At 45.9% G+C, this 13293-nt stretch overlaps 1 protein-coding gene across 2 annotated transcripts in view; it reads left to right on the top strand.

Annotated features, from left to right (window-relative positions):
• Positions 1-13293, top strand: part of GOLGA1 (golgin A1) — a 49304-nt gene that overhangs the window by 23240 nt on the left and 12771 nt on the right. For both annotated transcript variants that reach the window (XR_003964058.1, XM_030292745.2), the window contains exons 11-15: positions 921-1046; positions 3521-3616; positions 6970-7065; positions 9011-9160; positions 9670-9765. Coding sequence is in view for 1 of the 2 variants with exons in the window: in XM_030292745.2 (XP_030148605.1) it covers positions 921-1046; positions 3521-3616; positions 6970-7065; positions 9011-9160; positions 9670-9765 (564 nt within the window). In the remaining variant the exon portion in view is untranslated. The remainder of the gene's footprint in view (positions 1-920; positions 1047-3520; positions 3617-6969; positions 7066-9010; positions 9161-9669; positions 9766-13293) is intronic.

Genomic DNA, 13293 nt, shown 5'->3' with positions numbered 1-13293 from the left:
AGCATTAAGTAGGGGATTTTGAGGAAGCAGAGTATCCGTGAGGATGTACAAGTCTTCATAGTAAGATGTTGATGCTGTACGAACTTTTTTTGAAGAGAGGAGAATGGGCAACCTCAGTGAATACAAGGACCACTAGGGATCTAAGAACTTGTGTGTTCAAAGTTCCCTGGATCCTCTGTTGAACCAAGTCCCAACCCGTTGCCACCACCACTAACTACCATCATTGCTAAAGGGATAGACTGAAAAGGGGATAGCTGTTGGTTTGGGGCTAGGGTGTGAGATGCACAGTGTATCTGCCCTGGTCCCTGTGCTGGGAGGCCAGGGTGAATGTCATCCTGTTTTAGAAGTTCTCTCTTAGGCCTTCATTAAGGCAGCTATGTTGGCATCATTACTCCTTCATCCAGCCCCATGTGTCCAGAAACATTGTTCTCTTTGGTCGTTTGTAGAGCTTATGGGGTCCTTCTTGAGTGGGATTAGTTCTGCCAAGTTTGGCGTGTGAGCTAAAGTTGTTGTGGGCCCTGTTGGACTCTAGATTAATAGGATTAAACGTGTGCTTGATGAGAGTAAAAGGTTGTACATCATGACAATATAATCTGATTGTCTTAAAAAGGAGGCGCATCTTCTCAGCGTCCTGGGTGCATTCCACTAAGGGAATAGCCTTGTTCCTTCCCGCATTGTCAGTTGCTTACGTTGTATGAACGATTGATTACCTCTTGCGGTGCTCAGTCTGAACCAGTGCCTGGGTGGTGCTGGCTCCTGATCTTGCATCTTCTGTGTCCCTTTTCAAGGAAGATATCTTGGCTGTTTGTTCTTCTGAGAGGCAGTTGAGAACAGAATTTCGGGGAAACGTAATGATCCAAGAGGATACAGGAAGTGGGAGAGGGGTCATAGAGTAACGTAATCTCTGCTTTCACTTGCAGGCCACTGCTGATACTCAAGAAAAAGAAAAACTCATCACACACTTGCAGGAGAAAGTCTCATCCTTGGAGAAGAGACTAGAGCAGAACCTGTCAGGAGAAGAACACGTGCACGAGCTCCTAAAAGAGGTAGCTGGCTCTGTTAGGGCAGCCACTGCTGGGAAGGGAATGGTAACACCGGGAGATTTCATGCAGTCACAGAGCTGCAGGGCCAGAGTCCACAAGCAGCCGGGTGGGAGAGCACTCCCTCCAACTTTTGATTGTCCTGCTTCCAGCAAAAACAGCCCTGTCACCCATGTGTACCATGCTTCATTCAGAGATGCTTGTGAATGAACAGCATCCCTCCCAATCGCCAATAAACTCCACCGGTGATATATGCCACTTGGGCTATCTTATCTTACCGCCCTGTTCTCTTCCACCCTTTTGCACTTTCCGGTGGCCAAGGAAAATTTTTACCATCTGCCTGTGGTGTGAACAAGAATGGCCTTCAGCAGTGAGGGGACTCTCCTTCGCTGAGGGAGGCTGTTGAGCGGACTGGCCTTTTGCCCAGTGGTGTAGGTGAACTCACTTTCTCATCAGGCCTGAGCCCACTGTCTGCCCATATCCTATCCCTCCTTCCCTTTGTATCCCAGTGACTGGCCTCACCATGACAAAGGTGGCACGGCCAAGACCTTGGGCCCAGATTAGACCCTCCCTGTCTGTCTGCACTTAGTTTCAACTAAGTGTCTCCATCTCCACTGCCACCGTCGTCCTTCAGGGCTTCCAGTTGCTCTAGCTGAGTTCATATCGGAAGTCTCCAGCCTGCCCTACCCAAAATAAGTCTGTCCTTCGCCCCTGACAATCTTCTACGCTCCCTGCCTAGCTGATATTCCTGACTGCCTCATTCCCTTAACCATTTTCCCCAGCTCCCCTACAGTCTACAAGTGTGTATACCCTGGGTTCTGGAGTGTATTGATTTCTAGAATCAGACTGCATAGGTTTGTGTCTTGCCTGTTCTACTTACCAGTTTGTGACTTAGAGCGAGTAACTTAATCTCTTTGTGTTTGTTTTCTCCTCTTTGAAATAGAGTTGATAATTGTACCAAACAAATAGAATTGTTGTCAGGTTTCAAGGAGTTACAGTATGTGAAGTGCTCAGAATGAAGCTCTAGAACATAAGTCTCAATGTATTTCAGCTGGTAATATTATAATCATTATTGTGCCATCATCATCATTATAAAGCTTAGTGTGCATAGGAGTAACTTGGGGAGTTTTTTTTTGTTTTTGTTTTTAAATTTTTTTTTTCCAACGTTTATTTATTTTTAAGACAGAGAGAGACAGAGCATGAATGGGGGAGGGGCAGAGAGAGAGGGAGACACAGAATCGGAAGCAGGCTCCAGGCTCTGAGCCATCAGCCCAGAGCCTGACACGGGGCTCGAACTCACGGACCGTGAGATCGTGACCTGGCTGAAGTCGGACGCTTAACCGACTGCGCCACCCAGGCGCCCCAAGGGGAGTTTTTTTAAAGTGTATATTCCTGCCCACAGATAGCCTGTTTTCAGTAGGCCAGGTGTAGACCTCCAAGTTTAACAGCCAGGTACCCCTCCGCCAATCAAGTTAGTCTAATGCCAGTGTTTGGACAGCCCCACTTTAAAATGTATTGCCTACAGGGGTGCCTGGGTGGCTCAAGGTTGGTTAAGCATCTGACTTCAGCTCAGGTCACGATCTCATGGTTTGTGAGTTTGAGCCCCACATTGGGCTCTCTGCTGTCAGCACAGAGCCTGCTTCGGATCCTGTGTCCCCCTCTCTGCCCCTCTGCAGCTCGTTCTCTCTTAAAATACATAAATACACTTAAAAAAAAATACATTGCCTGCAAAATTAAATTCAGTCTCCTTTCTGCAGCATAAAAAGCTTCTCATGATCTGGTCCTTTGCCTGACTTTCTCGTTTTGTTTCTTGACCTGAATCCACCATTGCTTTAGCTTTTTGGAAGTTGTAGTTCCCTGAGTGTCCCAGGCTATTTCATGACTCCACTGACCTTCCCTCTGCCTGGGTGCTCCCTCCCACCCCTGGCCACCTGTGAATTAGGAAGCCACCCACTTTCCTGAGGCGGCGAGTGTCCTGCATAGGACACCTCTGTGGGTACTTACTGCACTCTGTAATCTTTTTGTTAGTCTTTTGCCCCAGCCTCAAGGACTAAGGACTGTGTCAAATTTATTGCATATTTTTTTATTAAATTTTAATACTTATTTATTTTTGAGAGAGAGAGAGAGAGAGAGAGAGCATGAGCCGGAGAGGGGCAGAGAGAGAGAGAGAGAGAGAGGGAGACACAAAATCCGAAGCAGGCTCCAGGCTCTGAGCTGTCAGCACAGAGCTCGACACAGGGCTTGAACTCGGGAACAGCGAGATCATGACCTAGGCCAAAGTCGGATGCTTAACTGAGCCACCCAGGCGCCCCTCTGTGTATACTTTATGTAATGTGAAATTTATCTCAATCAGCCCTTATTTTTGTTAATGCATTTGTGTCCTTTGTGTCTTGCACAAATCACAGTATATTGTAGGTATCGGTGAGTATTTATTCAGTGGGAAAATGACTATTTTCTTATACTCTTCCTTCAACTTACAGAAAACAGTTGCTGAGCAGAATTTGGAGGATACCAGACAGCAGCTCTTGGCAGCCAGAAGCAGCCAGGCCAAGGCCATGGACATCCTGGAGACTCGGGTACTAACCTGACTCTTAGTGATTCCCATGTCTGGGTGGTAACCTGGTTGGATGACGTGGTTGTGGGAGAATCCCCTGGGGTCAGAGGTTTTCTTTTCTTTTCTTTTGTAATGTTTATTTTTGATAGAGAGAGTATGAGCAAGGAGGGGCAGAGAGAGAGGGAGACACAGAATCTGAAGCAGGCTTCAGGCTCTGAGCTGTGAGCACAGAGCCCGACACGGGGTTCAAACCCATGAACCACAAGGTCATGACCCGAGTGGAAGTCAGACGCTCAACTGACTGAGGCACCCAAGCACCCCAAAAGTTTTCTTTTAAAGGGACTGTTTTGGATCTTACTTACACATGGTTGAGTTAGTCATTTTCTTCATTCTTGCCACATTGCCACCGTTGTTCCACACAAAATTGTTCTCGTTTGTTCATTCCCTTTTATCCCCAGTCCCTTCCTTCCCACAGGAAGCCATTCTAATGTGGTTAATAGAGATCCTTTTGTTGTTGGGTTACCTTAAAATTGGTGACCTTGTTTTGTGTGCATGTGTGTTAATTTATGTGAGTGATGTAGTTCCACATCCACTGTTCCTTTCACCCGCCCCATCTTCTGGCTGTGTCCACTGGATTGCGCTCACTACACCACATTGCAGTCATCTGCCAGGCGCTGGACGTCCAGATTGCCACCTTCTTCCTGTCACCACAGAATACATGGCAGCAAATAGCTCTGTCCTTGTCGCCTTGAGGGTAGAGAATGCATATGACCTAATGTGACTAAGTAGGACAAGAATGTTCCTACAAGGGCTGCGCTTGGCTCTACTCCCCCAGCATGCTTGAAGGGGTCCTATACCTGCTTTGCTGTCTTTTCCAGCCATTTATTTATGTGTTTATTTTGCCAGTTTAATGGCGTGCGAAATGGTGGAAAGGGTAAGGGATCTCCGTGGAGCCTCTTTCTTAAGGGCACTAATCCCATCCTGAGGGCGGAACCCTCAGGACTTGAGCGCCTCACCTCCCAAAGGCATCACCTGAACACCTCACCTCCCAAAGGCATCATCACCTCCTGTCTCCATCACATCAGACATTAGATTTTCAACATGAATTTGGGGGACACAAACATTCAGACTATCACAAATGCTTAGCTCATTTAAAAAAAATTTTTTTTAATGTTTATTATTTTTGAGAGACACAGACAGAGATAGAATACAAGCTGGGGGAGGGCAGAGAGAGAGGGAGACACAGAATCTGAAGCAGGCTCCAGGCTCTGAGCTGCCAACACAGAGCCTGATGCGGGGCTCAAACTCACGAGCCATGAGATCGTGACCTGAGCTGAAGTGGGATGCTCAACTGACTGAGCCACCCAGGCGCCTGCTTAGCTCATTTTAAAAATCTTATTTCCTGCGCAGTCGGTTAAGCGTCCGACTTCAGCCAGGTCACGATCTCGCGGTCCGTGAGTTCGAGCCCCGCGTCAGGCTCTGGGCTGGTGGCTCAGAGCCTGGAGCCTGTTTCCGATTCTGTGTCTCCCTCTCTCTCTGCCCCTCCCCCGTTCATGCTCTGTCTCTCTCTGTCCCAAAAATAAATAAAAGTTGAAAAAAAAACAATTAAAAAAAAATAAAAATCTTATTTCCTGATAAAAATATTCAAAGGTTTATTTTTGTCAGCACAGCTTTGTTTGCTTTATTAGAATTCATTTCTATTTCTGAATTTCTATTTTTTATTGCAATAAAGTACGTGACATAAAATTTACCATTTCAATATAGTTTCTAGTGTACAATTAGTGGCATTAAGCACATTCAGTCTATTGTGAATCCACCACCACCATCCGTGTCCAGAACTTTTGCATCGTCTCAAACTGAAATTCTGTCTGCATTGAATACTAACTTCCCATTCTCTCCCACCCCCAGTCCCTGGCAGCCACCATTCTACTTTCTATCCCTATAAATTTGAGGTTGTAGAAACCTCATAGTAGTGGAATCTTACGATATTTGTCCTTTTGTGTCTGGCTAATTTCATTTAACATATGGCCTCAAGGTTCATTCATGTTGTAGCATGTGTCTGAATTTCATTCCTTTTTGAGGCCAAATAAGCCAGGGTTTTGTTTTGTTTTGTTTTCAGTTTTTTTATTTTAAGTAAACTCCATGCCATGGAGGCTCAAACTCATGACCCCAAGATCAAGAGTCACATGCCCTCCTGCCTGAGCCAGCCAGGTGCCCTGAGGCTGAATAAGCCTTTTTAAAAAAGGCTTTCATTCTTTTTTATGTCTGTACCACATTTTGTTTATCTATTCATTTGTCGACGGACATTTGGGTTATTTCCACCTTTTGGCTATTGTGAATAATGAACATTAGTGTAGTGCTGTGAACAAGGTTTTTGTGTGAGCTTTTACTTTGATTTCTGTTGGGTTTCTGTCTAGGAGTGGGATTCCCAGGTCATATGATAACTCTGTGCTGAACCTCTTGTGGATCTGAATCTTTCTGGAGCTCTGCCTCTAAATTGGGACCTGAGTAGATCCTTTCTGAATTCAGGAGTTTAAAAAGCTAGGTTTCAGTTCTGGCTCTACCATTAATAAAATTTGTGATATTGGACAAGTAACGCTATTCTCATCTGTGGAAATAATGCTGTTCTCAGGGAGTTGTTGCAGTTAAATCTTACATGTGAATATGTATAAGGAGCCGTGAGACCTAAAAATGTCCTCCACCCATGGGGTACCTACCTCTCCGTGACAAAGCTGCAACCTTCCTTGTGTTTGTTTTCACGATAAGCTTCCTCAAGGTCAAATGTTATTCAGCGAACAAGAGGACTTTATAAGGGAAATTGGCAAAGACAGCTCAAATCAGATAAAAATGGCCCGTTGGAAGATCTGGCTCTGCGGACAGGGTGTCGTCCCATCTGCGGGGCCGGCCTAGCGTCCTAGTGCGGTGCCGGGTACACAGTCAGACTCGGTTGACGTCTGTGGAATGAGTGAAAGTTTGTACGGTGAGCAGTCATCCCACTTCCTGGAATCTGTCGTAAGGAAGTGGCTCAAACCAGGTCAAAAACTGTCGAGTGAAGACGTTAACTGTCTCAGACAGGAAAGCGGGAAACAACGTGAGCGCCAGCACAGGAGGCAGTGGGTCAGTAGATTGTGAAACATCCCTTAAGGAAATAATCCAGGTTCTCAAGGCTACATTGAAACACAAAAGGAAACTTGAGTGAAGAGGAAAAATACAAAGTTTGCCTAGAATTATTTTTTTTTAAAAAGTCACAAAAACAGACTGGAGGAAAAGAATGGTAGAATAGTGGTAATGATATTTAAACGGATTTGATTTTTAAAGCCATTTGTTCCCACCCTGTGCCTTCTTCTGAATGAAGACGCTCCCTTTCCCCCTCAGGTGCAAGAGCTCGAGCACAGCTTGCAGGCTTCTGAGGAGAAGCTGAAGCACAGTGGTGACGTTGTGGCGGCTCAGGAAGCTCAGATTCGGGAGCTTGTAAGTGGTGGTTGTGGCTGCTGGGCTCTAGGCCCTTGATGCTTGCTTGCCCTTTACGCCTTTGCAGTCACCCCAGACTCACTCCGGTGAGGCGCTAGGACCTGACCTCAGATACGCTTGTTGAACTGGGTGTGAGCAGGAGGGCAACTGTGGTAGAGGGAGTCCGGACGCACTACGTACTGAAGGATCTGAGTTACCCAAGGAGGGAGGGACTGGCTAATTGCCATCTGATGGCTGGCCGTGGGGCCCGGCCTAGTTCTGGGACCATTAGAGGCGGTAACTCTGCCGGCCATCAGACCTCAGCTTGCGGCCAGGACTGAGGAGAACTTGGCAAGGGGTTTGGCCAACCATTGCAGCCCCAGGTGGGGTGTTGAGTTAGGAGCTAGAGAAACGAAAGCATTATTTATTGTATGTGGGCCGTGCCAGTCACTGTGCTAAGTATTCTGCACGTGTTATATTTAGTCCTTGCTATAGACCTAAGAAGTATGTACTATTCTCATTCCCTAGAGGAAGCTGGTTCAGAAAGACTGGGTCACTAACCCAGTGGTCATGGTCTCCCTGCTGGTAAATGGCAGAACCCGCATCTTTCTTCAGTCAGAGCCCTTGTTCGTCATCACTGTACTATACAGACCGTCCATGATTTATAATGGCTCAACTTAAGGATTTTCAGCTTTATGAGATGAGAAATCAGTACGCACTGAGTAGAAACCATACTTCAAATTGTGAAGTTTGAGCTTCTCCTGGACTAAAGGTGTGCGATACAATATTCTTCCTCGATACCAGACTGTGGTGGGGAGCCGCAGCCCCTGGGCAGACTTTCTGTTTGTCACTTTCAGTGCAGTATTCAGTAAATTACAGGAGATATCCAACACTTTAATATAAAACAGACTTAGCCCAATTGTAGGCTAATGTAAGTGTACTGAGCATGCATTTATTTTATTTTATTTTATTTTATTTTATTTTATTTTTTATTTTATTTTATTTTATTTTATTTATTTTATTTTATTTTATTTTATTTTTTTATTTTATTTTATTTTATTTTATTTTATTTTATTTTATTTTATTTTATTTTATTTTATTTTATAGTAATCCCTACATCCAGCATGGGGCTTGTACTCACAACCCTGAGATCAAGAGTCACGTGCTCCACCAACTGAGCCAGCCAGGTGGCCCTCTTTTTTTTTTTTAAGTAGCCTAGACTACTTTATTAATTTGTTAATTTTATCTATTTATCTTAGAAAATGCACGTGAGCAGGGGAGGGGCAGAGAAAGAAGGAGACAGAGAATCCAAAGCAGGCTCCGTGCTATCAGTGCAAAGCCCGATGTGGGGCTCAGACTCACAAATCGTGAGATCATGACCAAGCTGAAATCAGTCATTCAACCAACTGAGCCACTCAGGCGCCCGTGGCCTAGCCTACTCTAAATGCTCAGAACTGGGGTACCTGGCTGGCTCAGGCCGCAGAGCATGCAACTCGTGATCTTAGGGTTGTGAGTTCAAGCTCTACGTTGGGTGTGGACATTACTTAAAAATAAAATCTTTAAAAAGTAAAGTAGGCTAGGCTGAGCTATGATGCTTGTTTTGACTTAATACCTTCAACTTACAGTGAGATTGTCGGGTTGTAACCCCATCGTAAATTGAGGAAGATACATATTGCCTCCCCAAGAAAAGCCTCAGCCATAGAGGGCAGTACCAAGTAGGGTGAAGGAGGGCTGTGTCTTAGGACTGACTGGTGCCCTAAGCTGTCCTCCCAGCACCAAGACCAGTCCCAGACTCTAGCTCCTGAATAGGCCAGGGGTGCCCGGCAGGGCTGCAGGTGGAGACCTCAGCAGCGCCCAGGCCAGAGAGCAGGAAGGAGAGTTGTTTCCACTGGACACCCATCTTTGGGTCACCGAGGGACAGAACGGATGAGGTCCTCACTGTCACCATGAATACTGTCCTCTGCAGGCCGCCGCAAACAAGGAGAGCAGCCAGGCACAGCAGCAGGTCCTCGCCCTGGAACGGCAGTGCATGGAGCGCGTCCACACACTGGAGACCCAGCTCGCTGCCCTGGAGAGTGCCCGGGTGGCCGACCAGACCGCCGCAGAGCGGGAGGTGGTACGTGAGGAAAGGAGTGAGCTTTGTGAGCACCGGGTTCACACGTTGCTTGGCTGCCGGGTTGTTGACAGGAAGAAGACCAGCCTCCCTCTCAACAGAGAACCACTTTTTGGAGCAGTTTTTATCTTTCCATCGAGACACCTGCTCATGAGAATGGATGTAAAAAGGCTGCTTTTTATAAAACCCCAAACAGATGGGTTTTCTTTTCTTCTGGGCTGCGCAAGGACTTGTGCTTCCTGACCAATCCTGTCAGCCTCCTCCCCTCTTTCTGCAGTGTTCTTGTTCCTCCCTCATGGCTTCTCCCTCTCTCTCATTCCTCACCGTCAGAGTCAAGTGCCATATTTCTTCTCGTAAGGAGGGTAGCTGAGAATTTTCCATTCTCCTCTCCCACCCCTGCAGGGACACAGGAGGTGGGGTGCATTCGTAAAGGTTCCATGTCTGTAGGACTATGCCCAGGGGAAATAGGGAAACGCCCTTTCCGTTTTATGTATACTTTTCTTAATTTGCAGAGAGAACTGGAGCAAGAAAATGCAGCCCTTAAAGAAAGTAAGAATGAGTGTGAACGTTCGTTGCAACACCACCAACTTGAACTAAAGAAGCTCAAGGTATTTATCTAACGGCGTCCATGTGTCACAGCAGTGGCCCATCTTTTATACGTGTATTGGGAGCAAGCCAGTGAAAGTCCTGTACTCAGAGTGGAGAAGGCGTGAACTGGCATTTGTTCAACAGTCCCTTAAACATTTGTTAGAAATCTCACCTCATTAAGCCCTGTCGTGATCCAGGGTGGGAGGAGGAATTATGCTCACTGTGCAATTAACGTCATTGAGGCTCCACGTATAAGTAATTCGTCTGAGTTCCACAGTTAGTTCCAGGTGGTGCTGGTCTGACTTCATGCATCCAGCCCTTCCTCTGTGTCATCGTCAGCAGCTTCCTGAAAGTCGTGCTGTCAAACCACTGGTGGTGTTGATCGTTCCAGCGAGGTTAGCAAAACAAGGGCTTAACTTGTCGTAGGACCCCATCTGTTTATGTCGGAGACCACATGCAGAGATGAGAAACAGTCTGCTGGGTTGTTACCCTTTCCCTTCTGAGAACTTGATTCTTCAATCAGATTCTTTAATCAGACGTTGCCCCCTTCACTCCCTGCACGTAACTGGATGCAGAGAGTTTCTGCCACTTTCTTACAGGCCTCCAGCCTCCTCTGGCCCCGTTCGTAAGAGCCCTTAGATGATGGATCATTGCAGTACTTGCCCAACTTGGTCACGACACAAAGATCTTGTGGGTCTTTTGGCAGAGACCTTCTCTGAGAACACCCAAAGCTGTGGGTCTGCATTAAGTAAGCTTTCAGTAATAGTCTCTGCTAAGTTAGGCGCTAATGATGTAGTGCTGTATCATGGGAAACGTGTACTTTGGTGGCAGATATTTTTTCATGCATTCCTTCAGCAAACAGTGGAGTACCTGTGGGCTCTAGTGTAGGTGCTGGCATGTGGCATTGAGCAAAACAGGCAAAATTTCCCTCCAGTGGTGCTTGTAACTAGAAAATGAACAACTGATAAATAGTCGTAAGTGCAGTGCAGAAAGTAAAGCAAGTGTGAAGGACAAAGAGGAGAGAGGAGAGGGCTCTAAGGTGGAGGTTAGGGAGGGCTCCCGTGATATTTGAGCAAAAGCTCTGAGTCATGAGAAGGGGCCAGCAATGTGAATGTTTGGGAAGGAAATATTCCAGAAGAAATAGCAAATAGAGGGGACAAAACAGAAGAGACTCCTAAATATGGAGAACAAACTGAGGGTTATGGGAGGGGTTGTGGGAGGGGGGATGGGCTAACTGGTAAAGGGCACTAAGGAATCTACTTCTGAAATCATTGTTGCACTATATGCTAAGTAATTTGGATGTAAATTTTAAAAAATTAAAAATTAAAAAAAAAAAGAAAGAAATAGCAAATAGAAAAGCTCTGAGGCAGGGACGCCTGGGTGGCTCAGTTGGTTGGGTGTCCGATTTTGGCTCAGGTCATGATCTCACGGTTCATGGGTTTGAGCCCTGCATCGGGCTCTGTGCTGACAGCTCAGAGCCTGGAGCCTGCTTCAGATTCTGTGTCTCCCTCTCTCTCTGCCCCTCCCCTACTTGCACTCTGTCTCACTCTCTGTCTCTCTCAAAAATAAACATTAAAAAAAATTAAAAAACAAAAGAAAAACTTTGAGGCAGAAAAAACACTTAGTTCAGAAAACAGCACCAAGGCCAGTGTGGCTGCTGCTCAATGGGCTCAGGGAGAAGAGGAGAGGAGCCAGGCAAGCAGACTTTGGGAGTTTTAAGCAAAGAAGTGATGGGAGAAGTCTTAAAATCATTATTCTGGTTCTTTGTGGAGCATGTTCTGGAAAGGAGGCAAGTACAGAAGCAGGAAGTCCTGTTCAGAGGCTCAGATATTACATTGTTTACCATGTTTAAAGGAATAAAAGACAAAATCACAAATTTCAGCAGAGATTTGGAAACTGTACTAAATGGAAGCAGTTTTAAAAGGGAAACAAATTAGAGTGTGGGAGCTGGAAAGTGTAGAGCTGAGACCCCAATGCAGTAGGCACCCTAAAGGCATAAGGAAACTTTTGAGGGTAATGAGTATTTTCACGGTTGTTAGTATGGTGATGGTTTCACCATAAGCCATCACATTCCACACTTAAAATATGTGCAGCATAGTGTCAGTTATACTTCAGGAAAGTTGTTTTAAAAAATAATATGTTAAACAACAGATTAGCACTCATAAGAGAATTAGTGAGACAGAAGAAAAGGCAGAATGAAATACAGAGAAAACATGAAAAAAGACAGGATGCTGCAAGGTGTTTGATCACCTGTCAGTGGAGGCCCAGAAGGGAATGCAAATGTGAGGTCGAAGCAATTATTGAAGCAACAGTAGCTGAGAATTTTCCAAATAGCTGAAAGCTGTCAGTTCACAGGTACAGGTGTGAGAATTCTTACAAATCCAAATGGGATAAATGTTATTTTTCCTTTTTCTTTATTTTTTTTTTTTTTGGTTTTTTTTTTTCTCTGTTTTTTTGAGAGAGAGACAGACAGACAGACAGAATGCAAGCTGGGGAGGGGCAGAGGAAGAAGGAGACACAGGATCTGAAGCAGGCTCCAGGCTCTGAGCTGTCAGCACAGAGCCCAACGCAGGGCTCGAACTCATGAACCTGGGCCCAAGTCGGGTGCTCAACTGACTAAGCCACCCAGGCACCCCTAAGTTTATTTTTTTTTAGTAATCTCTACACCTGATGTAGGGTTCAAATTCATGACCCCCCAAGATCAAGAGTCACATACTCTTCCAACTGAGCCAGGCAGGCTCTCCCAAGATAAGTTTTGAAGTCTGTACCCAGACACAGTATGGTAGTAGAACTATAAAAACCAATAAAACAGAAACGAGGAGTGGAAACCAATTGACAATAAATTTCATATTAAAAAAACAAAAAAAACACCCAGAAACGAGGAATTAGTCACCAACAGATTTGCCCTAAAGGAAGTGCTAGAGAGCATCATTCAGGTGGAGGAAGATTCTAGATAGGAGGACAGAAGATAAAAGGCAATAAGAAAGAATAAAGGTACACAAAAAGAACCAGAAGATCTGTCCTACAGTGTGTCCATCACGGTCCAGTCAGGATAAAGGAACCAGACCCATTTATTGAAGTGAGAATTCGTGATCTCATGTAAAGTTTTTAGTCCAGCGCTGAAACAGGCAAAAGATACTGTGAAGGTAGCCACTGCAGAAACAGCTACAACTAAGGGAACAAAACAAAGAAGGTTGAATTATTAAACTTAGGCATTAAGACAAAGGGCCCCACAGGTCTGGCACTTGGGCCTCTGAGCAGGGGATGCTGTTGAGCGGGCGCTGGTGTGCTGGGGGACAGGGCAGCCAGTGAAATCAGCCCCGGGGGCTGAGGAACCTGCAGAGCGGATGCAGATGTGGCTGCGGGAAGAAATTGCCTTCTTGCCACCGCCAGGGCAGTGCAGACTGCTCGCAGAAGCGGACAGGAAGGAGCAAGGCTTTTGCTGTGTTCTCCTGCTTTCCAGTCTGCCTCGAGCTCCTCCTGTTGGCAGAGGCTCACATGGAACCAGCTGGACGAGCAGAAATGTCATTTGCAGAGCCTCAGACCAG

Source organism: Lynx canadensis, chromosome D4 (genome assembly GCF_007474595.2).
Source record: "Lynx canadensis isolate LIC74 chromosome D4, mLynCan4.pri.v2, whole genome shotgun sequence".
Classification (NCBI taxonomy): Eukaryota; Metazoa; Chordata; class Mammalia; order Carnivora; family Felidae; genus Lynx; species Lynx canadensis.
This window is presented reverse-complemented; position numbering and strand designations above follow the sequence as displayed.